This window comes from Camellia sinensis, chromosome 7 (assembly GCF_055761805.1).
Source record: "Camellia sinensis isolate YWXY chromosome 7, ASM5576180v1, whole genome shotgun sequence".
Lineage (NCBI taxonomy): Eukaryota > Viridiplantae > Streptophyta > Magnoliopsida > Ericales > Theaceae > Camellia > Camellia sinensis.
Window position 1 is genome coordinate 18577174 of NC_138967.1, and position 26198 is coordinate 18603371.

General features: G+C 35.1%; 2 protein-coding genes across 3 annotated transcripts; one reads left to right on the top strand and one right to left on the bottom strand.

The window, feature by feature from the left end:
- The first annotated feature begins 3357 nt into the window (after positions 1-3357).
- On the top strand, positions 3358-11683 carry LOC114272676 (protein NETWORKED 1A). 2 transcript variants are annotated; one of them, XM_028214393.2, is made up of 5 exons: positions 3358-3698; positions 4133-4271; positions 4411-4668; positions 5346-9502; positions 10167-11683. In XM_028214393.2, the coding sequence occupies exons 3-5, from the start codon at positions 4566-4568 to the stop codon at positions 11280-11282; spliced, it is 5376 nt and encodes a 1791-aa protein (XP_028070194.2). In that variant the 5' UTR covers positions 3358-3698; positions 4133-4271; positions 4411-4565; the 3' UTR covers positions 11283-11683. The 2 variants fall into 2 exon arrangements, with proteins under 2 accessions (XP_028070194.2, XP_028070193.2); XM_028214392.2 differs by having other exon boundaries at positions 3491-3698; positions 4083-4271.
- Positions 11684-22664: 10981 nt separating this feature from the next.
- Positions 22665-26198, bottom strand: LOC114272677 (small ribosomal subunit protein eS1y). Its single transcript, XM_028214394.2, has 7 exons — positions 25989-26198; positions 25842-25889; positions 25569-25674; positions 23884-24021; positions 23610-23795; positions 23091-23291; positions 22665-22967 (listed from the first exon to the last, which is right to left on the bottom strand). Exons 1-7 carry the CDS (start codon positions 25997-25999, stop codon positions 22875-22877), a joined length of 783 nt encoding a protein of 260 aa, XP_028070195.1. The 5' UTR covers positions 26000-26198; the 3' UTR covers positions 22665-22874.

Here is a 26198-nt window from a genome sequence, read left to right on the forward strand (position 1 = left end):
CATAAATTACACATTTATGTCATACAACTTATGAGTCTAAGTTACCTTTCATTTTCCCTTTTTCAACAGATAAGCATGCTAGCTCTATCATCATTTCCACAGATATGTATAAAAACTATATCCCATATTCAGATAAGCATAAAAGCTATATCCACATTCTCAACAGATATGTATAACAACAATATCCCACATTCACAGATAAGCATATAAGCTGTATCCACACTTTACTAAGATAAACATATAAGCTCTATCTTCACTTCTCTAGACAAGCATATGAGCTGTGTCTGCGGAGTTCATCCCCTATCTTCTCCCAACACTATCCGGTTTAGAGGTACATCCCCTATCTTCCCCTAAACCGCGGAGTACATCCCCTATCTCCTCCTCTACACATAACGTATATAAACACATTGGTTCTATATACAATCACCCAATACATACAGTTAATGTATTCTATCAACCGTCAAGTTCCATGACACATTTCATTGATTAGTTTCAGTTTGCCTAATCATCATGCATTGTCTACAACAATCACGACTATCCTCCACCGATAGCCCAAAGCAGTTTTTTCTAAACAGAAAATAAATGCACAAATGGATATTCAATCAACATTTCATTTCTTCATTTCTCACCATTAATTATCCCAATTAATCAAACAATGTAATTAGGCCATTTTCCATAATTACCATTTCAACCCTTAGGTCCCATTTTCAACAATGATTTATCATCAATTCCATTTCTCCATGCCAAACATGCATCTAGGTTTATTATGAATAAAACCTCAACTTTTGTAAAATTACACAAAAGCCCCCAACTTTCACAAAATTACCAAACCAACCCCAACATCTCAAAATACCAAAATTTAAAGACAAAATCCATAGAGATGAGTAGGATATCCCTACCTCGAAGTTTAAGCCACAAAGGAGATGAAGACTCGAAGATCAACTTGCTCCAAATCCAAACTTTTTCAGATTAAAACAAAGCTCTCAACGCCCTCTATCTTTTTAACAAAGGCCCTAGGCTAGATTCACACTCTAGGGAGATCAATTCTTAGAGAGAATGTAAGTTTAGAGAGAGAGGGTGTCGGATCTAGGTTTTGAAAGAAAAAGGGAGTGAAAAAGTGATGTTCAAACACGCTACTGTCTGCTGATATAAAACACGCTCGCTCGAGCGAAGACTTGGTCGCTCGAGCGACCAGACACAGAAACTCTCGCTCGAGCTAAGAAGTTCTCGATGAGCGAAGAAAAACCCAGACCGCTCGAGCGAAGGAAGCTCGCTTGAGCCAAGAAAGGCAACTCTTAGGTCCAGAACCAGACGCAACACTCGCTCGAGCGAAGCCACCCTGGCTCGACCCACCAGACACGAACCTCACTCTCGCTCGAGCGACAAACTCCTGGCTCGAGCGAAGGGCCAAAAATCTGGGCAGCAATACTAGGCTCCCAAACACAACCAACCTGTAACAAACCTGCCCAACACATCTTATAACTCAATATACAAAGTAAAGAAAGATGCAAACAAGATAATAAACAACAACCAACATCCACGGACACATGTCCGGATCACTGTACAACAAGGGTAAACCCGGGATCGCTATAATTATATCTCTGAAAACAAACAGGGCCATTGGGTAACAACTCCAACCAATAGGACTAGCTCATAATTTTGCCTAATTTTTAATTATACTAGACACCATTGTTTTCAAACCCGGACTGGCTGATCGGACCGGGAACCGGGCCTTGTTCCGGTCCGGTCAACCTCCTAAACCCGGAGTGGGGTCAAAATCAGGAAAACCCGGCGACCCAATGGTCGAATCGGTAAAACTGGTGACCCAGACCGGATCGAGAGGGTCAGACCGGTTTTTTTTTTTTTTTTTCGGTTTTCCTTTTTTATTTTTATTTTCTTTCTTTCTTATATATTTATATATATATATATATATATTTCAAAATTTTGACTAAAAAATCTTATTTCAAGAGTTTCCTCTTATAAGGAAGAGTCTCATTGAAAGCTTGAGAAGATTATGAAAGTCTATTCCTATTTATAGGAAAAGATTTTTCAAAGATAACTTACAAAATTCTATGTGGGATTCAATCAAATTATTTGAAACATATTGATTGGAGGGAGAGTTGAAATTTTCATTTCCTTCCAAAATTAAATCTAGCATTCTATCAATTTATTTGGAGGGAATGTTTAAAAATTTTAATTTCTTTAAAATAAGTGACTTTTTTTTTATCAACTATGACTTTATTAAATATTATTAATAAATACTATGCAATAATTTTTATTTTTATTTGATTATTTATATATATTTTTATTTATTTATAATTTATAATTATATTTTTTAATTATATAATATTAATTATGATGTCACGGTTCAACCGCTTTGACCCGACGGTAAAGCGGTCGAACCGATGACCCGTCCACCCAGTCTCTTTTTCGATTCACTCACCGATTCAATTTTGAAAACATTGCTAGACACAGATTCATTTGCATCTCCATTGAACACAATCTCACTTGCACCTAAATAAAAATATAATTATTTTAACTTATTGTCATTTAAATTGTACACGTTATTAGGAATGGATTTTTATAATTATTTTAACTTATTGTCATTTAAATTGTACACGTTATTAGGAATGGATTTTAAAGGTAATAAATTAAGCATCTCAATCAATTTTTTATATTTTTTTATTTTTTTAAACGTGGACTTCTTAGCTAAATTTGACTATTTAAGCTTCGTCAATTAATATGCTTGGTTTGTGAATGGGAAATTTTAAGTGGCCCTTAATTTGAGACTTTGATAATCAATCTTACCAATTTTTTCTCCAACCTTACTACCTTGCAAATTAATAAATAAAAATATTGTACAATGGCCATAAAAATTGTATTAGCATCTATTAGAGTTGGTTTGAGAAGTGCTTTGGCTAAAATATGAGATGAAAAAAAATTAAAATATTTAAGAATAATTTTTTGATATTTTATATATAAAAAAAAATATGCAAAAAAAATAAAACAAAATGAATAAATCTTCAATTTTTGAAATTTTTAACTCTTTCGATAATTTTTTAACTAAAATATTTACTTCACAAACATCCCATATATCTACACCAGCGAGAAGTTATTAGTTGGTTTAAGAACAGCGTCACGTGGTGCTCCGCATGCATCGTGATTGATAGAGGGAATAGAGCCTACAATTTTATGTTGAATAATTAAGAAATATGAAAAGACATAATAATTTATAGTTGGTAAAAAATACCGTCACGTGATACCTAAGACCATCTAATAATTTTTGGTGTATAGCATACACACAAAAATAAAAAATAAAAAAGAAGAAAAACACAACGGCTAGAGACAAAATCACTAATCTAAGAACATGTTCATAACTATAATTTAGGCAACTGTATACATATTGTATACATACATATTGTGTACGTGTATATTGGATTTTCCTAAAAAAAAACACAAAAAAAATGAAATCAGAACACTTTTACTTTCTGCGGTCACTTTGTGTCCTTTTACAGTTTGCCACTGACACTCTGCCAACTCAAGAGAACGAAATGGAAAGAGGACCCATTTTGGAGAGACAGAGGAGAGAGAGAGCAGTGGAGAATGTGTCTGAGTTAGAAAATGGGATGAAATGGCAGCTGGGGGTCTGCTATCACTGCTGATGATGAGAACCCCATTTCAAGATTTCTTTCTTTTTGGTAAGTTTCTTTGATCATTACCAGTTTTTGTTGTTTACCCAATTGCATAAAATTTATACCTTTGTCTTCCTTTAATTGGTTTCTTGATTTGATGTGAACACTCTCTGTGTTTTTGGAATGGTGGGTAGTTTTGGATATTCATCTTTTGCACTCCATTTTCTTTTACTGGTCCCTTTTTATTAAATCATTTCAGCATTTGTAATTGATCTTTGTTGTGGGTTTTGTTGATTATGTAATTTTCATGCTCTATTTTTCTGGGATTTAAGAGATCAACATATGCATTCCAAATATTTGTGTTATTGTTTGTTGCAAATTTTTATCTGATTATGTTCTTTATAAATACCACCCAAAAAATTGACATTTCTTCATCCTTTATGCTTACAGATTGGTGAGATGATGAGATCTGATTTACATTTCCTTTGGTTTTGGATCAGTGTTTCTCTGATATACTGGCTTGGAGGTCATTGAAGTAGGAGCTTCATTTGCAACCTAAAAACACAATAATACCAAAGAACAACCAAAATTACATCTTCAAAGCTACATAGCTGTTGATTTGGGCTAAACTGAGCATAGGTAATGTGAAATTCATGTATGAGTTTAAAATCTGCTCATCAAAGTTTCATTTGGCTTATATAAACTTATATGTGTTTCTGAAGAAGATTTTTCTAATATTTCCTTATATTTATGTGTTCTTGATGATCTTTGTGGCTAGGTTAAAGTAGTGAGAGATGCAGAGCTCCAAAGCCTCTTATAATTCAATCGGGACATGGTAGAAAGTATTGAATTTACCTGAGTTTTTATTGCTGGTGTAAGTACCAGGCCTTTGTAAGGTCAAAACCAGTTCTATTTTTGTTCATTGCTCGAGTTATGGCAACATTGTTACAGCCCGAGTCCAGGCGCTTGTATTCTTGGTGGTGGGACAGTCACATTAGCCCAAAGAATTCAAAATGGCTTCAAGAAAATCTTACAGGTATGGGTTTTGTCTCTTAATTTTTGTTGATCTCTGGTTTAAAAAATCATGAAATTATGGTAGTAGAAAGTAGATGCAGAACTCCATATCATTTAGAAGTAGAGCCCAATGATTTGACTTTCCAGAATTAAAAACAGGAAAAAAGCCCAAAGGATGTAAATTTCTATACTGCAAACTACCAAGGCAGAGCATGTCAAGATTTAACTATTAGTTTTATTAGGGTTTTGTTTCCTTATTGGGTTATTTCTAGTCTTTATTGGAATATTTGTTGTTTTTTTCTATTCTTTATGGGTAGAGAGTGGCTATATATATAGACTATGGGAGAAGAAACTTACGTTTTCCATGATTGAATATTTATTTGAGATTTCTGAACCCTAATTTTCTCTCTGCGGATCTTCTCTTCCTCATCGTTTTGTCTTGTCTTGCTCTTTCTTGTGCTCTTCTTCACTCTGGTTCTACACCACTTGTTCATAACCCATGAAAAGAATCAATGGTTGATTAAGTCTTTGTAGAGGTGAAAAGTCATTAACTTCATTTACGTATCCCTGAATGTTATATTTTCCTACTTTCTTCACTACCTTGTTGCAAGTTGAATTCAACTTGAATGAAACTCTTCTGTTTCAAAACAGTTTTTGGGGCCACTAGATTAACTCTCCCACATGTATTTGTTCAAACAGATATGGATGAAAAAGTTAAAGCAATGATCAAGCTTATTGAAGAAGATGCAGATTCCTTTGCAAGAAGGGCAGAGATGTTCTACAAAAAACGGCCAGAGCTCATGAAACTGGTTGAGGAGTTCTACCGAGCATACCGTGCCCTAGCTGAAAGGTACCACAGTGCAACAGGGGAGCTCCGCCAGGCCCATCGAACCATGGCAAAAGCATTTCCTGACCAAGTTCCTTTAGAACTGACTGAAGATTCGCTTTCGGGATCTTCTTCAGTACATGACCAAGATCATTCAATTTGTGCGTTGCTTGATCCAGATGATTTGCATAAAGATGTATTGGAGAGAATTGGACATGGGCCTTGTTCAAGAGAATCGGACACTCGTATTGGAAAAAAGGGTTTGGAGCTGCCAAATGACGTGTTTGGAGCAGGAATAGCACTAGAAAATTCAAAGCTGGCTGAAGGAACAATGAGACTTGAAGTGGAAGAGAAAGGAAAAGGTTTGGAAGAGTCCAAGCTTGCAGGTGGAGCCGAAACTGAAAATCAAAACTTAAATGAAGTCGATGCTGATAGGCATGCTAAAACGGAGGCTGTCCTTCAATACCAGCAGAGTATGGAAAAGTTGTCCAATCTGGAGAGAGAACTCAATCGTGCACAAATGAATTATAGTGGGATTGATGTACAAGCAAGTAAAGCTGCAAATGAAGTTCAAACACTAAAGGAAGCCCTCGTTAAATTAGAAGCTGAAAAGGATGCAGGTTTTCATCAACATAAGGATTATTTGAAAAGGATATCTAATTTGGAGTCTAGAATTTCTCAAGCTCAAGAGGATGAAAAAGGACTTCACGAGCGAGCTATTCGAGCTGAAATTCAAGCTCAATATCTAGAAAAAGATCTTTCCAGATTAGAGACGGAAAAAGATGATGGTCTTCTCCAGTATAACCTGTGCCTCGAGAAAATTTATGATTTGGAGAAAAGATTTGCGCTTGCCCAGAAGGAAGCTAGAATGCTTAATGAGAAGGCTGATAGAGCTGAAACTGAAGTAAGGAAACTGAAAGAAGCTCTTGCTGAACTAAATGAAGAGAAAGAAGCTTCAGCTCTTCAGTATCAGTGTTGCTTGGAGAAAATATCAAAGCTAGAGAGCGAACTCGCTCATGCCCAAGAGGATAGCAGACGCCTTAACCGTGTGGTTCTAATGGAGACTTCAAAACTGAAGAGCACTGAAGAAAAGTGTGTACTGTTGGAGAATTTAAATCAGTCTCTGCAGTTAGAGGCGGGTAATCTAGCAAAGAATATTGCGATGAAAGATCAAGAACTTTACAAGAAGCATGAGGAGTTGAAGAAACTTCAGGCTTGTGTACATGACGAGCATTTGCGTTTTGTGCAAGTTGAAGCCACTCTGCAAACTTTGCAGAATATGCACTCTCAATCTCAAGAGCAGCAGAGATCATTGGCATTGGAGCTCAAAAATGGGCTTCAAATGTTGAAGGATGTGGAAATGTGTAAACATGGTTTGGAGGAAGAAATACAGCTGATTAAGGATGAAAATAGGGTGCTGAATGAACTGAATTCATCATCCACCACTTTGACAGAGAATTTGCAAAGTGAAATCCGTAGCTTGCGGGAGATGAAGGAGAAACTTGAGGAGGAGGTTGGATTACAAATGGGCCAAACTAATTCCCTCCAGCAAGAAATTTACCATCTGAAAGAGGAAATCAAGAGCTTGAACAAAAGATACAAGGCGCTAATGGAGCAAGTGGAGTCGGTAGGTTTGAACCCGCTATGCATTGGGTCGTCGGTAAAGGATTTGCAGGATGAGAACTCAAATCTGAGACAGATCTGCATGGACAAGGATGAGAAAGAAGCTATTTTCAAGAAATTGGATCACATGGAGCGCCGTTTTGACAAGAATACTGTTTTGGAGAGCTCGCTGTCAGATTTGAGTGGTGAGTTGGAACGGTCACAAGAGAAAGTCAAGGCATTGCAAGAGTCTTGCCAATCGCTCAATGGAGAAAAATCTGCTCTTGTTGCTGAGAAAGCCGCTCTTCTGTCTCAGTTACAAATTATTACTGATATGTTGCAGAAACTCTTGATGAAAAACACGGTTCTTGAGAATTCCCTCTCTGCTGCCAATGCTGAACTTGAAGGTCTGCGGGAAAAATCAAAGAGCCTAGAAGACTTCTGCAAGTTGATTAATAATGAGAAGTCGGACCTTGTTACTGAAAGAAGCAATCTAGTTGTTCAGTTGGAAAATTTTGAACAGAGACTAGAAAGCCTCGAAAAGAGATTTGCAGAATTGGAACAAAACTATGCTGGCGTGGAGAGAGAGAAACAGTTCACTCTCTCACAAGTAGAGGAACTAAAGGTTTCTCTAGGTGCAGAAAAACAAGAGCAGGCGAGTTTTACACTGTCAAGTGAGGCCCGGTTGGCTAGTCTGGAAAACCATATTCAACTCCTGCAAGAAGAAACTAGGTGGAGGAGAAAGGAACTTGAAGAAGAACTAGATAAAGCTGTGAATGCCCAGTTTGAGATCTTCATCTTACAGAAGTTTATACAAGATATGGAACATAAGAATTATTCTTTGTTGATTGAGTGCCAGAAAAATGTTGAGGCGTCCAAATTGACGGAGAAATTGGTTTTGGAGTTAGAGGGTGAAAATCTTGAGCAGCAGGTGGAAGCAGAACTCTTGTTAGATGAAATTGAAAAGCTGAGGCTAGGAATTTATCAAATGTTCAAGGCTCTTGAAGTTGATCAAGATAATGAGTCAGATGATAAGATTGAAAATGAACAAATATTTGTGCATCGTGTTATAGAGAATATTGAGAATATGAAATGTTCTCTCTCGAATTATGACAATGAGAGGCAACGTCTATTGGTTGAGAACTCGGTTCTTTTAACTCTGATCAGGCAACTGAGATTAGAGGGCGTGGAAATCGTGTCAGAAAAGAAAACCCTAGATCAGAAATTCAAAATTATGACCGAGCAACTTGTGATGGTTCAAACTGATAATTGTGAACTGGTGGAGATGAACAGGCGGTTGAAATCAGAGGTGAACAAGGGAGAGCAACACGCAAATGCACTAGAGGCTGAAATGGAGAGGATATGTGTGCAGCAAGGAGATTTACAGCAGGCTTACCTTCAGTTACAAGAAGAAAATTCTCAAGTGCTTGAAGGAAACAGGCCTTTGCTGAAAAATCTCTCAGATCTGAAGGAGGAGAAATGCATGGTGGAAGAGGAAAACGAATTTATTTTCCTGGAAACGTTAACTCTCGATAACCTTTCAATGATTTTCAAGAACTTTGGGACTGAGAAAGCAGTGGCACTAGAATTACTTTCTGAAGATCTGCATAATCTTCATGGGATCAATGGTGACATTGCAAAGGAGGTTGGTGTATTGAGAGGGAAGTTGGAAATGGAAAAAACAGAAAATTTACTTCTAGAAGAATCGGTGAAGAAGTTGGAGAAGCAGCTCGATGAGGTCAGAGAGTTGAATAATCAATTGAGAAGGGAAATTTCAACTGGAAATGATTTCTTGTGTCAGAAGGAAATAGAACTTTCAGTAGCGGAACAGATGATTAAAGCTATTGAGGATTTGAATTCAGAATTGTGTGTAACTGTGGAGGGACTGAAGAGGCAACACGAGGATTCAACACTTGTGAAAGAAAATTTAGAAAAGCATATTCTAGAACTATCTGAAGAAAATACGGGTCAGAACAAGGAAATTGGATGCCTTCGTGAAGTTAATGGGAAATTAGAGTCCGAACTGAGAATTTTACGTGAAGAAATTGAAGAACATAGAATCAGAGAACAGAACTTGAGTTCAGAGTTGCAAGAGAGCAGCCACAAGTTTGAAGTTTGGGAGGCTGAGGCTGAGACGTTCCATTTTGATCTTCAAATCTCCACCATCCGTGAAGTTCTGTTTGAAAATAAGGTTCATGAGCTTACTGGAGTATGTGAAACTCTAGAAAATGAAAGTGCTTCTAAAACAGTCGAGATTGAGCAGATGAAAGAAAGAGTTAGCTTCATGGAGATGGAAATTGGAGGCCTAAAGGCTCGGTTATTTGCATATGCTCCTGTTATAGATTCTCTGAGCAATAACATAGCATCATTCGAGCACAATATTCTCTCTCAGCCACAGCTTAACGTAGCTAACAATCCGGAACCAAAGGTAATGTTTTGTCTTACTTTTTGGAATTTGACTGAGATGTTACTTTACTGAGTCAATAAAAAAGCTAAGTTGCATATGGCTATGTTTGGATCTAGTATTTGAGCAGAGATTTGAAAAAGGAAAAGAGAAGGAAATGGTGACAATTTCACTTATATTTCATTCATGTTTCCTTTTCCTCCACAAATCCTTCTCCAAATCCAAAACCCAAACACAGCCTTAGGTGGCAATTGGAATCCATGGGTAATGAGATTTTCCTCGTTTCTTTTTACAATTATCAACTACCCTATATGTTCATAGCTTCTGTTATGTTCACTTCTTTGAAAAGTTATTCCCCTTTAAAAGGCTTCAGTAAATGAATTCATTTCTATTTGCTAATACATTTTGGTGATTGATTCCAATTACACGGTAACCTTCTTACTGTTATATCTATGCATTTCACTTGGTTTCTGAATAAATACCCATTTTAACATTTTATTGGAGAGAGATTTAAGAAATTCTGCTTGTTCTGGAACTTCTCTTTGAGTAGAAATTTATAGAAATCAAGCAAGCTGTGCCCATCTTGCAAATTGTTGCCAAGTTCTTTCCTTCAGCTGTTTTAGTTGAATATTCTATTTGTTTTAGAAAAATATTTTTCTAAAATTTGTTTCCTCTATTTCATTTCTAGGATGTGGAATTGTCTGTTCATCTCGATGAGAAAAGCTGTCAAGAACCGATAGAAGATCACAAGTCTGTGATGCCAAATGGAATTCCCGAATTGCAGGACTTACAGACTAGGATTAAAGTAGTTGAGAAGATAGTAACCGAAGAAATGAAAAGGCTGGCAGTGCAGGAAAGCTTCAACATCAAGCTAGAAGCAGCGTTGAAACAGATTGAAGAGTTGAAATCAAACTACAGCTTAAGAAAAGACAAACGAAAGGAAAAGATGGAGCGTGGGGGTGAGCTCGGTGACAACCTCAAGACCAAGAAATCAAAATCCGAAATTTCTGAAGTGAGGAATGGGATTCTGATGAAAGATATTCCACTCGATCACGTATCAGACAGTTCATTGGATAGAAAAAGCAGGAGAAGAAATCATGCTGGAGATGATCAGGTGCTCGAGTTGTGGGATACCGCTAAGGGCTCTAGCCTTGATCTCTTATTCAAAGAGTCACCGAAGCAGAAGAGTGAAGACCTCTCTACACCGTTACAAGCTGAAAAGGAATTGGGTGTCGACAAATTAGAGGTATCATCAAGTATTACTGAGCCAAATCAAGAACAGAACAAGAAAAAGATCTTGGCGAGACTTGATTCCGATGCTAAAAAATTGAACAGCCTTCAAACAACAGTGCAAGATCTGAGAAATAAATTGCAGATGAACAAGAAGAAAAAGGCGAAGAATGATGATTTTGAGAGCGTGAAAGAACAGTTGCAAGAAGTTTTGGAAACTATCACTCAGCTGGTAGAGGTGAATGGTCAACTGACAAAAAATGTCGATGGAAAGGCTTCAGCTGAGTTGGAGGAGGCAGAGAATGTCCAAAGAAAGAGAGTATCAGAACAGGCGAGAAAAGGGACAGAAAAGATCGGACGGTTGCAATTGGAGGTTCAAAAAATCCAGTATCTCTTGATGAAGCTAGAAGGTGAAAAGAAAAGCGAAGGGAAATACAGGTCTTCAAGGAGTCGAACAAGCATTGTATTGAGGGACTTCATTTACAGTGGGAGAAGTAGTCCGAGGCGGAAAAAGGATTGTCTTTATGGGTGTTTCAAACCTCCGACTACCGGAGGAGACGGTAACAATAATTAATGTGTGTTAATTCTATTAGTTACTAGTAAAATCACTCACTGAAATGTTGTTTATATTGTGTTTGAGAGATCATTCTTAAATTGGTTGCTTGTAAATGTTCATATTTAGTGTAGAGTGCTGTGTTTGGTTAGGAGATTTGGAAAGAGATTTGAAAATGGAAAGGGAAAAGGTAGGTGAAATGTAAATAAAATATATCTATATTTCACCGTTTCGCATACATTTTCTCTTTCCCTTTCCAAATCTTTTCGCAAATCCTCCAACCAAACACAGCGGAAGTGTATTAATTTATCTAATTTAAATAAGCTGCTCTTATGAGCCTCTGTTTTTGTCTTTAAACACTATATGTGGTACACTAGTTCTGCATATACAATAGTCGTGCTCTGATGAGCCTTTGATTAGTATTATTAGAACTTCTTGTGGTACAACAGTCCTGCATATACTGCATTGTCTAACACCAACAAGGGTTTGAATTGTGACACATTATAAAACAACACATGCTTTGAAAATCTCTGGCTCTTGAGGCTACAAAGCATGACATTGTTGCCCGGGAGTGGCTCTAGTCCATACCATAATCCACTAGCCTCCTCCGGATTGTGACACATTATAAAACAACACATGCTTTGAAAATCTCTGGCTCTTGAGGCTACAAAGCATGACATTGTTGCCCGGGAGTGGCTCTAGTCCATACCATAATCCACTAGCCTCCTCCGGACCACTTCTCACCCTGGGTCGCGTGTCCAAAATCAGATCCAAGGGTTCACAAGCATGCACCACACGGGGCAAAATATGAAAGAAATTGAGAGGAACACACCATTCCCTTTTTCTCTCTTCTTCCTAAACCATCTTGACTCCTCCGGTGATACCCACTGCAATGGAAGTGATGGTGAATCTGAGAATGTTGATCTCAATCCTTGCAAGTTTCATTTTTTTAATGTTGTTCTTTATCTTTAAAGAACTACATTTTTCCAAGTTTTACTTTATTGTATAATATTTTATTTTCCAACATGCTGGAAATACTAACTAGTGTACTAGCAAATACCAAACCAAAGTAAGTCTTAAGTCCCATCAAATGGGATCGGCTACATGAATCTTCTTCTTCACGTGGCTCTATCAAAGGCCATTTCGGTAGTCAAATTAAGTAGATCCATATCTCTATTTACAACGCTAACCAACGTTAATCTAAGCCTACCCCGTCCCCTAACACTTCCATCTACCGTTACAGCATTGCATCTCTTCACTGCTGCCTTTGTAGGTCTCCGTTGAATATGACCAAACCATCTCAATCAATTCTCTCTCAATTTATCTTCTATCGGTGCTACTCTTATCCATTCCCGCATACACTCATTCATAATTTTGTCCTGTCTTGTCTTGTCTTGCCACACATCCACCATAACTTTCTTATCTCAGTCACACTCATCTTATCTACATGTTGTTTCTTGGTTGCCCAACACTCCGTCCATACAACATCGCTGGTCTAATAACCGTTCTATATAACTTACCTTTAAGCCTAGTGGGTATTTGTCTATCACACAGTACTCCAGACACACTTCTCCACTTGCACCATCTCGCCTTAATCTTATGGGCCACATCTGCATCAATCTCCCCCGCTGTTGTGATAATCGACCATAAATAACGAAAATGTTCACTCTTAAGCAGTTCTTGGTTTTCAATCTCCACTTCTCCTCTGCTTTCATTGTTACTATTACTAAATTTACACTCCATGTACTCTGTCTTAGTTCTGCTTATCCGGAATCCTTTAGATTCAGGAGCTTTTCTCTAAATCTCCAACTTTGTATTAAGTCCTTCTCTAGTCTCATCCACTAGCACTATATTGTTTGCAAAAAACATACACCATGGCACGTCATCCTGGATATTTCTCGTCAACTCATCCATAATTAAAGTAAAAAGATAAGGACTTAACATAGATTCTTGGTGTAACCCTACAGTGATAGGAAATTTATTTGTCTCTTCAGCAGGCGATCTAATAGTGGTCACCACCCCTTCATACATGTCCCTAATCACATCAATGTAACCTTTTGTCACCCATTTCTTCGCTAACACCCACCATATTATATCCGGGGCACTCTATCATATGCTTTCTCAAGGTCGATAAACACCATATGAATGTCTCTTTTCTTTTCTCTATACTTTTTTATTACTCTTCTCAAAAGATAGATCGCTTCCATTATTGACCTGCCAAGCATAAACCCAAATTGATTCTCTAACATCTCTGTTATATCTCACAATCGACATTCTATCACCCTCTCCCACACTATATGACACATTAACTTGATTCATCTATAGTTGTTACAATTCTAGACATCTTCTTTATTCTTATAGATTGGCACTAAAATACTCTTCCTCCACTCATCTGGCATGTTCGTAGTCAACAAAATTTTGCTAAACAACCTAGTCAACCAAGCAATCCCCTTTTTACCCAAACACGTCCAAGCTTCAATAACGATATCATTTGATCCTAAAGCCTTATTTGATTTCATCTTCTTAAGTGTAATCTTCACTTCAAAGTTCTTAATCTTGCGATAGAACTTATAGTCTTGGTTTATCGTATTACTGGCTATTTCTTCCCCTATTGTCGTACCTCCATGTTCCTCATTTAATAGTTTCTCAAAATAGTTTCTATTTTTCCTTAATCTCTTCATCTCTCACCAATACCTTAGAATTTTCTCTCTCGTATCTTAGCAAGTTTGTATACCCTCTTCTCTTCCTCCTTACTATTTAGTCTAGTGTCTAGGTCATCATAAGCTTTCAATTTAGCCTTTCTCACTACTTTCTTCACCTCCTTATTAGCCAATCTATAGCTCTTAAGGTTTTCTCAGTTCTATCATTTTGTCACTTTTTAAAGCACTCTTTTTTTATCTTAACTACCGCTTGAACCTCTTCCCTCCACCACCAGGTTTCCCTAGAGCTGGGTCCCGTTCCTTTCGACTCTCCAAGCACTTCCCTTGAGATTCTCCTCATACAATTGGCCATAGAGTTCTACATAGTGTTAGTATCATCTTCCAAGTCTCAAGTACCTTCCTTATCCATTTTATTCTTAAATATTTCTAATTTATCTCCTTTTAGGTCCCACCATCTCGTCCTACGACGCCCACCATCCTTCCTAACTTGGTATTGCTCTCTAAAACATAAATCTAGTACCAAAATCCTATGTTGAGAGGTCAGGTTCTCTTTAGGAATCACCTTACAATCATTGCATTTTAAACAGTCCACTTTTTTTACTAAGAAGTAATCTATTTGGCTCTTAACTGACATACTCTTAAAGGTTATCAAATGGTTCTCCCTCTTCTTATACATAGTATTGGCCACCACTAGGTTAGAGGCCAACGCAAAATCTAAGATACTCTCTCCAGTCTCATTTCTGTCACCAAAACCGTGTCCACCATGCACCATTTCATAGCCTAGTTTATCTATGCTTACATGGCCATTAAAATCTCCACCTATAACCAGATTCTCTTCTACGGGTATCCCCTGTAAGATCTCATCCATTTGCTCCCAAAAATCCTTCTTAGTCTGATCATCTAATCTTACTTGAGGGGCGTATGTACTAATAACGTTCACTATATTCCCTTCAATAACTAGTTTAACTAACATAATCCTATCCCCTTTCTTAATGACCGCCACTACATTCTCCACAAGAATCTTGGCAATTAAGATTCATACTACATTCCTGCGTCTATCCATACCACTATAATACAGTTTAAAATCGGTATTCTCAATTTTCCTAGCTTTCTTACATGTCTACTTAGTTTCTTGTACACAAGGTATACTAACTCTCCTCCTAATCATAACATCTACCAGCTCTATCGTCTTACCAGTTAAGGTTCATATATTTCAAGTGACTAACATTGTGTATAATAAAAAAATAAAACATAAAAACACAGGTTTATTCACTTAACGTGTATTCCACCTAACATCGTGTCCGCTTGATATGATTGTTGATATATTAGTTAAGGCATTTTAAAGTTGAAAACTTTCAAGTTGTCTCACGCTTAGGAAATAATGAAACATAATGGTGTCGTTTGGTAACACTTACGTTTTTAGTTTTCTGTTTATATTTACAAAAATTTTAAAAACTCAAATAAAAATTTGTTTGGTAAAATTTTTAATTTATAAATCAGTAGTCTCAATTTATAAATTTGGCCAAAAAATCAAGACACAAAAAATGTGTTTCCATTTTGAGTTTTCAATTTTTTTTTTTTTACCACCCAACACTCGCCACCAACCGCCACCATTTTCCACCACCATCTTCGGCCACCACCACCCACTACCTACCACCACCACTCACCACCCACTTGCCACCACAACCCGCCACCACCACCCACCAACCACAACCCACCTGCCACCCACTCGCCACCACCACCCACTCCTCGCCACCACCATCACTACCACCCACCTACCATCCACCCGCCACCACCCACCACCACCACCACCCGCCACCTACTTACCATCACCACTCACCACCCACCTGCCACCACCTGCCACCCACCCGCCACCATCACCCACCACCACCACCCACTCGCTACCACTTACCACTGTCACCCACCCACCCACCCACTACCACCACCACCCGCCATCCGCCACCCACCTGCCACCACCCACTTGCTACTACCCACCACCCGCTACCGTCACCCACCCACCCACTATCACCACCCACCTGCTACCATCACCCACCATCGGCCACGGTCACCCACCACCACCTACCCGACACTACCACGCACCCGCCACCACCACTGACCATCTGCCACCCACCTGCCACCACCACCCACCACTCGCCGCCACCACCACCACCACCACCCACTCACCACCACCCATCACCCGCCACCATCACCCGCCCACCCACCACCACCACCACCCCCACCCCCACCCCCCACCCACCGTCACCACTTTCCACCACTATCTTCCGCTGCCACTTGCCACCAGTTGTCATTTCTCACTCTTTTTTATATTTTTAAATTTTTTTAAATATTTTGTCAATTACCAAACGCGTTTGTAGTTTATATTTTTCTAAAAATAAATAAAAAATAAACAAAAACCATTTTATAAAATTTTTATAAATATAAATTGAAAACGTAAACGTTACCAAACACACCCAATGTAATTTGTGTCTTTACATCAATGTTTTAAACTCGAAGCAGATCGGCCGGTTGAACTAGTAAACGGACCTAGCTCCGGTCCAAATGACACATCAAAACCGTTCTTGGGAGAAAATTGGGATATTTTTGCAAAACCGTTGGACCTGGTAGTTCAACTGATAAACCCCGCTGAACCGGAAACGATTCATCCTGCTCGGCCAGTTTGGTGCCACAAATAAAAAATCTCAAAAAAGTTTCAGATCTATCATCTTTCTTTGTTGTTCTGGTCGTGCTTGTTGCGATTCAACGACATCTTTATCTTTCAATCTAAGCTCTTGGCGATTCAATGAAGCCTTTATCTTTCAGTCCCGAGCAGTCGCGAAACAGGTTATGCAATTTTTCTAGGTTTTTTGCTTTATGCATTTGTGTTTTCTTGTAAGGCTTGGGAAATAGGGCCTCTTTCCTACTTTAAGGCCGAGTATTTGAAGCTCACTGCCAGCTGCTTGGTAAAGTTGAACTAGTAAACGGACCTAGCTCCGGTCCAAATGACACATCAAAACCGTTCTTGGGAGAAAATTGGGATATTTTTGCAAAACCGTTGGACCTGGTAGTTCAACTGATAAACCCCGCTGAACCGGAAACGATTCATCCTGCTCGGCCAGTTTGGTGCCACAAATAAAAAATCTCAAAAAAGTTTCAGATCTATCATCTTTCTTTGTTGTTCTGGTCGTGCTTGTTGCGATTCAACGACATCTTTATCTTTCAATCTAAGCTCTTGGCGATTCAATGAAGCCTTTATCTTTCAGTCCCGAGCAGTCGCGAAACAGGTTATGCAATTTTTCTAGGTTTTTTGCTTTATGCATTTGTGTTTTCTTGTAAGGCTTGGGAAATAGGGCCTCTTTCCTACTTTAAGGCCGAGTATTTGAAGCTCACTGCCAGCTGCTTGGTAAAGTTGGAATGCCCTTTTATTGGGCAAATTACTTGGAAGCCTTATTTTAAAAAGAAAAAGTTTATTTACTCCTGCAATTTTTTGGGTATTTTAAAAAAATCTACTAGGTATTTTTTATGTATTCATTTTTCTCTAGCTCTTTCTCTTTTTTTTCGGTGACTGGCAATCACGTTTTACTTCTTTTCTTTCTTTCTCTTTCTAACATATAGTCACCGCGATCACCATTGATTAAGGTTCACCGGCAACTATCAATCACCGATTCCTTTCTTCATTCTCATCGACAGCGAATGAAACAAATTTTCGACGAAAAAGATGATTAGATCTATTCAAATCTTATGTAGATTTACATGAGAACAGATTAGATTTAAACCAAAAATAATTGTCGAAATACAATATTCTCTATATATTTGTTTCTCTTTCGATCTCTCAATTTTTCTACTTTTTCTCTGTTACACACTTCTATTTTCCTGTTTTAATGGAGAAAATTTTCAAATTCTGAACAAATTATTTTCGAGTTTTAGTTACAGGCGGTGAAAATTGTAAAATTTTACAGTTTTAATTTTTTTGGTGTTGAAATGAATCATGTTTTAAAACTGTAAAATTTTACATTTCATAACATTCTTTAAAATTATAAAATTTTGCACTTTCATAACATGTTTTTCAGTTTAATTAATAAGAATAAGTGCTTATTAGAATCATATTTTGAAACTGTAATATTTTATAATTTCAAAGTTTGCTTTTCAGTTTGATCAATATTAGAAATTATTTACTTAAACCCTACAAAAATTAAAAAATAATATATATTTTTCTCATTGTTGTTGTTGGTTTTTTTTTTTTTTTTTCCAACTTTCAAGTTATCAATATTTAACACATTTTTTTTATATTTTTTCACTATAATTTCTCCATTTATTCTTTTTTTTTTTCCAACAATATTCTGGATAGGTTGGTGAATATCCGAAGATTTTTTTAACGTCCAACGAACATTCTAACGACTTCCAGTGACGTTCTAAACACTTTGGCAATATGCAAACGAACTTATCGATAATGTTAAATATTCAGGCGAGTCTCCAGTGACCGTTTGATGGAAGTTCAGAGATGATGGGATGTAATAATGTTTTTTAATTTTTATATATAAAAAAGAGATTTTTTTGAAAATAATTAAAAATATATATAGGCTTCGTTTGGCAAGAGTTAAACGGGACTTTTTTGGCTATTTTAGCCACAAAAAATAAAATATCACATCCAATCCATAATCATTACATTCTTCTCTCACAAAAAAAGTCAAAAAATTCAAAAAGTCAAAAAGTCCTTCCCAAATCAAACTTTTTAGCTCAGGCTAAAATAGCCAAAAAAGTTAAAAAGCTAAAACGCCAACCCACTTTCTAAAGGGAGGCATAATTAGGGGTTGTTTGGGGTGTCTTAAATAAGTGCACTTTTTAACTTTTTATGAAATATGAGTTGGGTATGGGTTGAGTTTGAAATGATGTGATAGAAATGTGATGTGACTTAAATAAGATGATGTGACTTAAATAGGATAATGACTTTTTAACTTTTTAAATTTTTTTAAAAATATCAAATTTGACCTTACTTGGTACAAATATTTTATTTTAAGATTAAATGAGATGTAAACTTTGTGTATGAGTCGTACCCCTCTATTAATTGATTAGTGTGTATCCCCCTATTAATTGATTAGTGTTTACTTTGAGACGTACCTGTTTGGCTTTCAAAATTTCATTATTATGTTAACATTATTCTGTATATTTATGAATTTAGGAATTAAGAATTTTATTAAAAAAATATACAATAAAAATTTAAGCTTTTTTAGATATTTGCTTTAATTTTGATACTTATATTTTTATTCATATATAACTAATAATTATAGATGTTTATATTTGTTTTAATTTTTTTTTAATATATAAATTATGTTTTTAAAGATTTTTTATAAAAATAATTTAACAATCTTGTCACTAACCATAGTGTACAGGAGAAATTAAAAAGGCTACTGCAATAATATGCATATGCTGTATCTATAATTATTTGTATGAGGAAATTTTAAATGTTAATCAGGGATTTTGATCAAATCAATAAATGCAGGCATGTAGATTGGAAAAAATTAATAAATGCTGATCAGAGGATTTTGACCAAATCACTAAATGCTGAGTTTTTTTTATTTTTTAAAATCAAAAATTTAGAAAATTAAGATTGAGAGATTGGAGCTCCCACAATGCTTGGGGTTTAGAAATCCCATTTTTCTTAATATATTTACAATTATCTATATATGTAAATTGCGATTTTTAAATATCTTTTTTTTTTTAAATGTCTTCTTTTTTTCCTTTTTTATATTATATTAAAGTTTAATATTTTGATAATAATCATATGTGTTGGACTTTTCAAGGAATTAAATGTCTTTTTTTTATTATATTATATTAAAATTTAATATTTTGATAATAATCATATGTGTTGGACTTTTTTAAAAAAAAAAAATTATGTTTGTTTTTAATACATTAAAGTGTTATTATGAGAGATTTCAAATGCTGATCATGGGATTGTATCAATAAATGCAGACATGTGGAAAAACATGTGGATTGAAAAAAGTTAATAAATGCTGATCAGGGGATTTTGACCAAATCAATAAATGTTGAGTTTTTCTTTTTTTAATAAAAAATATAAAAAATTCAGATTCGGATATTAAAACTCCTACGGGCCTTGGGGGTTAAAAATCCCTTTTTACTTAATATATAGTATAGATATAGATAGATAGATAGATATAGATATAGATATAGATAATATAATATAGATAGATAGATGTGTTGAAATTTTTAAGGAATTTTGTTTATGCTAGTTTTTAATGCATTAAAGTTTAATTATGAGGGGGTTTTGACCAAATCTCCCAAAAGACATGGGGATTGGGAGAAATTAATAAATGCTGAAGTTTTTTTTTTAAATCAAAAAATTAGAAAATTAGGATTGGGATATTGGAGCTCCCACAAGCCTTGGGGGTTAAAATCCCCTTTTGCTTAATATATAGTATAGATTTTAATATATTTATAAATATTTACATACAAGTTCTAATTTATGAACTTACACTTCATTATGTGTTAAATAAGATTTTTTAAATCTTCAAACCTTATTAAATTTTTAATAGTCGGAATTATTCATTTATAATTATTTATAAAAAAATATGCTGATTTGACATTTATTTTGATTTGTAAAACTTTAAAATATCAATTTTTAAATTGAAAAAATTTATATAAAAATGTGCAAAAAAAATTGAAAAAATGAAATTATTTTTTGTGCAAAATTAAAATTTTGTGTCTATAAAGAACATCATGATGAAACAATGAGGTGCAAAATTGGAAATAAATAAATAAATAAATAAACTTTAAAAATAAAAAAACTGATAATATTCTCAGTTATAAAACTAGAAAAAAAAAAAGGTTAATATTCTCAATTTTATTAGATAATTAAATCAAACCAATAAGTAGAAGGGCAACAACGTTTAATCTCATGTTCTGTTTTTTTTTTTCATTAGTTAGTGAAACAATTATCTAAAACATTACTATATAAAATTGATAATGTTAGTTTTAAAATTTAGAAAAATCTAATAATATTTTCAATTTTACTAAATAGGACTTATTGATTCAAAAAATCTTAAATAAAATATAATCTATCATAATATTTGTAAATAAGACTTTTAGTTAATTAACTCTATATTTATTATGTAAATATAATGTCACGATTCAATTAAACCAGTGACCCATGAGATTATCCGATTCACTCTTCGTTTGGGAAGTGGATTGACTTTTTGAATTTTTTAGTTATTTTAGCCTGGATTAAAAAGCTTGGTTTGGAAATGATTTTTTGACTTTTTAATTTTTTTAATTTTTTTTGTGAGAGAAGAAAGTAATGATTATAAATTAAATGTGATATTTTATTTGTTGTGACTAAAATAATTTATTTTATTTTTTATGATTAAAATAATCACAAACCATCTTGGCAAACGGTTTTGCTTTACATATGGAGCATGTACTTGACACTAAAACGTCCACGCACACAAGGCAAACACTCTCTTCAATGGTTTTCAGTAATTGTACTGATTTGAGGGTGAAATTTGTCATTTTGTAATATAAAAATTGAAGATGATAGAGATAGGGGGAGCTTCTATTTACACACACAATATACACTTTCTACACATCCCCTCACTACACTTTTTACTCACTTTCTTTATTAAGTATGTGTATAAAGAAGATTTAGTGGGGGTAAATAGAAGCTCCCAGAGATAGGTGACGAGAATAACCAGATGTGCAACCAATGAGGTCCAAAAGCTCCAATTATCAAAAAGCATAACAACCGATTACACGAATGGCAATGTCACATCTAACAAACTAATAGATAAGAGTAAATTTTGCTCTTAAAAATCAACTTACAAAAAGAGACTACTTAAAAAGTTTATTTCCCATTGATCGAAGGATTTGAGGATGGATTTGAAAAGAGAAAGAGAAAAGTTAGGTAAAATGTGAATAAAATTCTATTTTAAAACTTATTAGCTATTAAATCTTATTGATAAATTTATCAAGTGATAAATTTATTAATCTCTTATTTTTATGAATAAATTTATAATAATAAATTTATCGTTCTCTTTACTTTTATGAAGTGATAAATTTATATCTTTTATTTTTATAATGATAAATTTATCAGTTAAGACATATAAGTAAATAAGTCTAGTTAATAAGACTGATTGGTAAATGTTCCTATTATTAACCGACATAAAATTGTAGCATACAATGCTCTAAAATCGTAAAATACAATGCTCCACAATTGACATATTAATCATAATCCACTCTTATTGACATTAACCAAATGTAAACTAACCTCACTTTCGGTGACTTCACCCATCCATACTACTCAACACCATGATAGTACTTTATTCATATTCTACTAATATTTTAATTCACCCTATAGATTAAACCCTCTGATGCTTGAACCACAAAAAGTTGGCCATTCGACCTTATATTCACATAGATTGCATACGATACCATACTCAACATGATGACTATACTCAATGTGATAACTACCTCTATTACCAAATGATTACATATCCTAATACTGAACTTGACCAAAAAACCACCCCTTATATTTACATGGATGGCAAGCTTATTATTAACCAATGTGGAATGATAACAAAGAAGCACAAGGTCGTCATGGAATATATATCCAAAGGCAGGTTCAGTTTCGAAGACCTATGATTTTGACTATGCCATAAAGATATACAAAACAAATCATATTGGCAAAACTAGACCATATCATGATATTTTATATGGGTTAGGACAATAATTAATATAAAAAATAAACAGAAATTGCCTATTTCATTAAGCACAAAATTGTGGTTCCCTTGAAGTGGAAACTCCACTTCTAGTCTCTCAAACTAACCAAATACGAATTAACATTATAGAAAATAATTATTCCATTCAAAAAAAATTAATAAATAAAATCTTCATATAAAATAAATAATGAAAGAAAATTCCTTAATCCTTAATTTATGCTTGGATTTTACTCTGTAGTTGCTCCCTCAACAACAGGCTCCTCAGCAGCAGGCCTATCAATTTTCACCCCAGTATCTTCCGTAGCATAATCACCATGGACCTACATCAAAAAGCCACATTTCAGAATGATCAAACCAAGTTTAAATCATCAGGAACTAAGTTTAACATAGGAAATTCATTCACAGCATGCAAGGAACTAACTTTGACAACATAAGAGACTTACCTCCATCAACTTGCCAAGGTCAAACTTAGGAGCTTTCAAGATCTTGACTTTACGGATGAACACATTTTGCAAAGGGTAGATGCTTGTAGTCGCCTTCTCAATCTCTCTGCCAATTGATTCAGGAATGAACTTCAGGACCAATTCCTTCAGATCACATGATTGTGCCTGGTTTACCATGATCTCCCTCATCTTCCGGCGGATCTGACAAAATCAGGGCAACACTTAATTATATCATGGAACAAAGAAACAAACTAAGAACAGTGCATCTGCATCTGCATCTGAACCAAATCCCAAACAAGATTTGCATTGGGTCATCACAACTCCAGAGTTACAGGCATTGGCGACAAATAAATTATCAGGATAGTCCTCAATTAATGTTTTCTTTTTTTAATAAGTCCTGAATTATTGAGCTACTTTTACTTAAATTCTTAATAAATGAACAAATAAATCAAATAAGCTGTTAGAAAAATAAAAAAATAACAAAAAAAAATAAATGCAGAAAGTTAGAAGTAATTCTACCTGCCGAATCTGGCTCGACTGTGCATAACAGGTCCTCTTCTGTTGGTTTGGTCGCTTCTTAGTAAATCCAATGCAGAACATTCTTAAAGTAAAGCTGTCTGTTGTTTTGACATCCACATGAGCCTCAATCAATGTTTGCCACTTGCGCACCAGAGACCTCAGCTTGTCTGTTGTAAAATTCATTCCCTGACATTTACAAAAAATAAAAAATAAAAACCGGGCATAGTTAAGAATGATCACAAAAAGGATTAGCAACACTCGATTTTTATCATACCCAAAAATTTGTCAGAACATTTTTTCCTTGAACATCCTCAGCTCTCAGTCTGATCTTTCTGTAGGAATGGTCCTCATCGCCCTGAAGGTCAGCCAAGGAGACCTCGAACACACGATGTTTGAGTCCTTCAGAAGCAATCTGATAGAGAACATAACTAAAATTGTAAGAATAGTTCCAAATATATGCAAGGAGAGTTGTACGCTTTTGTAAGCCTCAATGCATAAAACCTTTCAACTTTTAATACTTAATAATTATCTTAAAAGTGCAGAAAACTCCAAACCATTATCAATTTCTTAAAAGTGCATAAAAATTGTGAAAAATAAAAGAATAAGAAAATTATTTTTAAAAACCAAATGAAACTGAATTATACTTATTTATTTCATCAACCGTTTTGTTGCTTAATAGTGACCAGTTTTTTGGGTTGAATATGGTTGGGATTCTTAAGAATTAAATCTTAACATAACCTAATTTAATAATTTATAGTCTTTCAAAATGTAGGCAAGCATGAGGCGACTGAAAAGGCTATTCAGTTCTGAAGTAATATACTTTCGAGACTAATAGCAAAAGAATTGCATGTTAAACTGCACAAGGTTGTCGAACAGTGGAGATGTTTTCATCACTCTCGCTTTGCTTTGAACACCTCAAGCTCACATGATTGACTTCAAGGGAAATCAACAAATACTCATTTTTAAACAATGCAAAGCACATTAATATGCACATGAGTGTGTTTAAGTAAGCTATCAATATTGGACCAAGAGCCAACAACAATAAGTAAAAAGGTAATACAATACTAAGATGCCATGCTGCCATGAACACACAATACACAGATTGGTTTGCTGCTGAAGCAGAATCAACAACTTGACATGATAGCCTCAATACACTTAAGATTTCAAATCACTGACTGAAATCATTAGTGGAAAAAAAATATCCCAAATGATTTACCAATAATAAACAATGAATTTGCTCAAGCTTAGTTATACTTTGTGACTTAACCAAAACAAATACTACATTATAAATTTAATCAGAAAGTGGAAAAAAATAGAGGACAATATTGCAAAACAAGCAAGTTAAAAAAAAAAAAAAAACATCACAAGATACCAATGAGGAGGTCCCTTATTAGAGGTAATAGGAATTATTTTTCATTGTCTCTGACATAGAGCAAATAAATCCAATTCGTGTTACATTCACATTTTCCACATATTTAGAGCACCTCCAATCCTTCATCTTTTCTTCAAATTTAAATTTGATGAAGAAGTCCTCAAAAAATCATCTCCGATCATTTCATCAAATCAAGTGAGAGTCATTTTCTTCATCAAATTGTTAACTCGTCAAATTGGTCATAAAATTTGATGAAAAGAAAAATTTTGGACACAAGGAAAAAATTTAAAAAGATTTCGATGAAAAATTGATGAAAGGATTGGAGTAGTTAATATCAAATCAAACTTTTTACTCAACTTTGGAACCAAATTAGATGAAAAAATTGGTGAAGGGCTGAAAATGTTCTTAGCAAACACTAATCTAAGAGCTAAATGGGTCTCAAGATAAGTAAAACAGAGTCCAAGTACAAACATTTGCATAACCAGATCACTTCAATACTACGCTACTATATATATAACATCAAAAAAATTAATTAAAATCTTTAATCAAAAAAAAAAATCTTTCAATAGATGAAATGAGAAGATTACCTTGGTACCCTGAGTTCTGGAGACGAGGGTTTTTCCGACATTTCGGACACTGAAGATCGATGGAGCCTTGATATCATACCAATCCTTCTTGGAGAATGGATCAGCTCTATACACACCAAAACAACAGATCATCCAAATAAGCAGATTAAAAAGAAAATTGAAACTAGTGATTTCAGATTAAGATCTCCAATGTGTACAGACATACAAAAATATTATCTTTGCATACATATATATATATATATATATATGAGAATTTAGGTTTTGGATACTCACGCTTTCTTCTTTCCACCCTTTTTGCCCTTGGAAATCCTCTTGTTCTTTCTGTGATATACAAAAATGTATAGATCAGTAGCCGAGAAAGTGGATGTGTATATACCTAATATATGTATGTATATGTAGAGAGAGAGAGAGAGAGACTACCCGACGGCCATTGTCGAGGGAGGTGAATTGGTCTATGGAGAGGTAGAGAGAGTAAACTACGAGCTCAGCGACGGCTCGTTCTCTTGGGCGAACTGTGTTTTCAATCCTCAAAACCCTTGCCATCGCTTTATGGTTTTATATAGGTCTCACATTTCCGGACTCTACGCTTCATATTGTTGTACCTAAAGGCCCGGTTTGTTAATCGAGTAT

Coding starts and splice junctions, on each gene's coding strand:
- LOC114272676 (XM_028214393.2), top strand. CDS start 4,566: ATGGCAACATTGTTACAGCCCGAGTCCAGGCGCTTGTATTCTTGGTGG. Junction 4,669..5,345: donor GCTTCAAGAAAATCTTACAG/GTATGGGTTTTG, acceptor TTGTTCAAACAG/ATATGGATGAAAAAGTTAAA. Junction 9,503..10,166: donor CTAACAATCCGGAACCAAAG/GTAATGTTTTGT, acceptor TTTCATTTCTAG/GATGTGGAATTGTCTGTTCA.
- LOC114272677 (XM_028214394.2), bottom strand. Junction 24,022..25,568: donor CCAGAACTCAGGGTACCAAG/GTAATCTTCTCA, acceptor GTTCTCTATCAG/ATTGCTTCTGAAGGACTCAA. Junction 23,796..23,883: donor ATGTTCTGACAAATTTTTGG/GTATGATAAAAA, acceptor TGTAAATGTCAG/GGAATGAATTTTACAACAGA.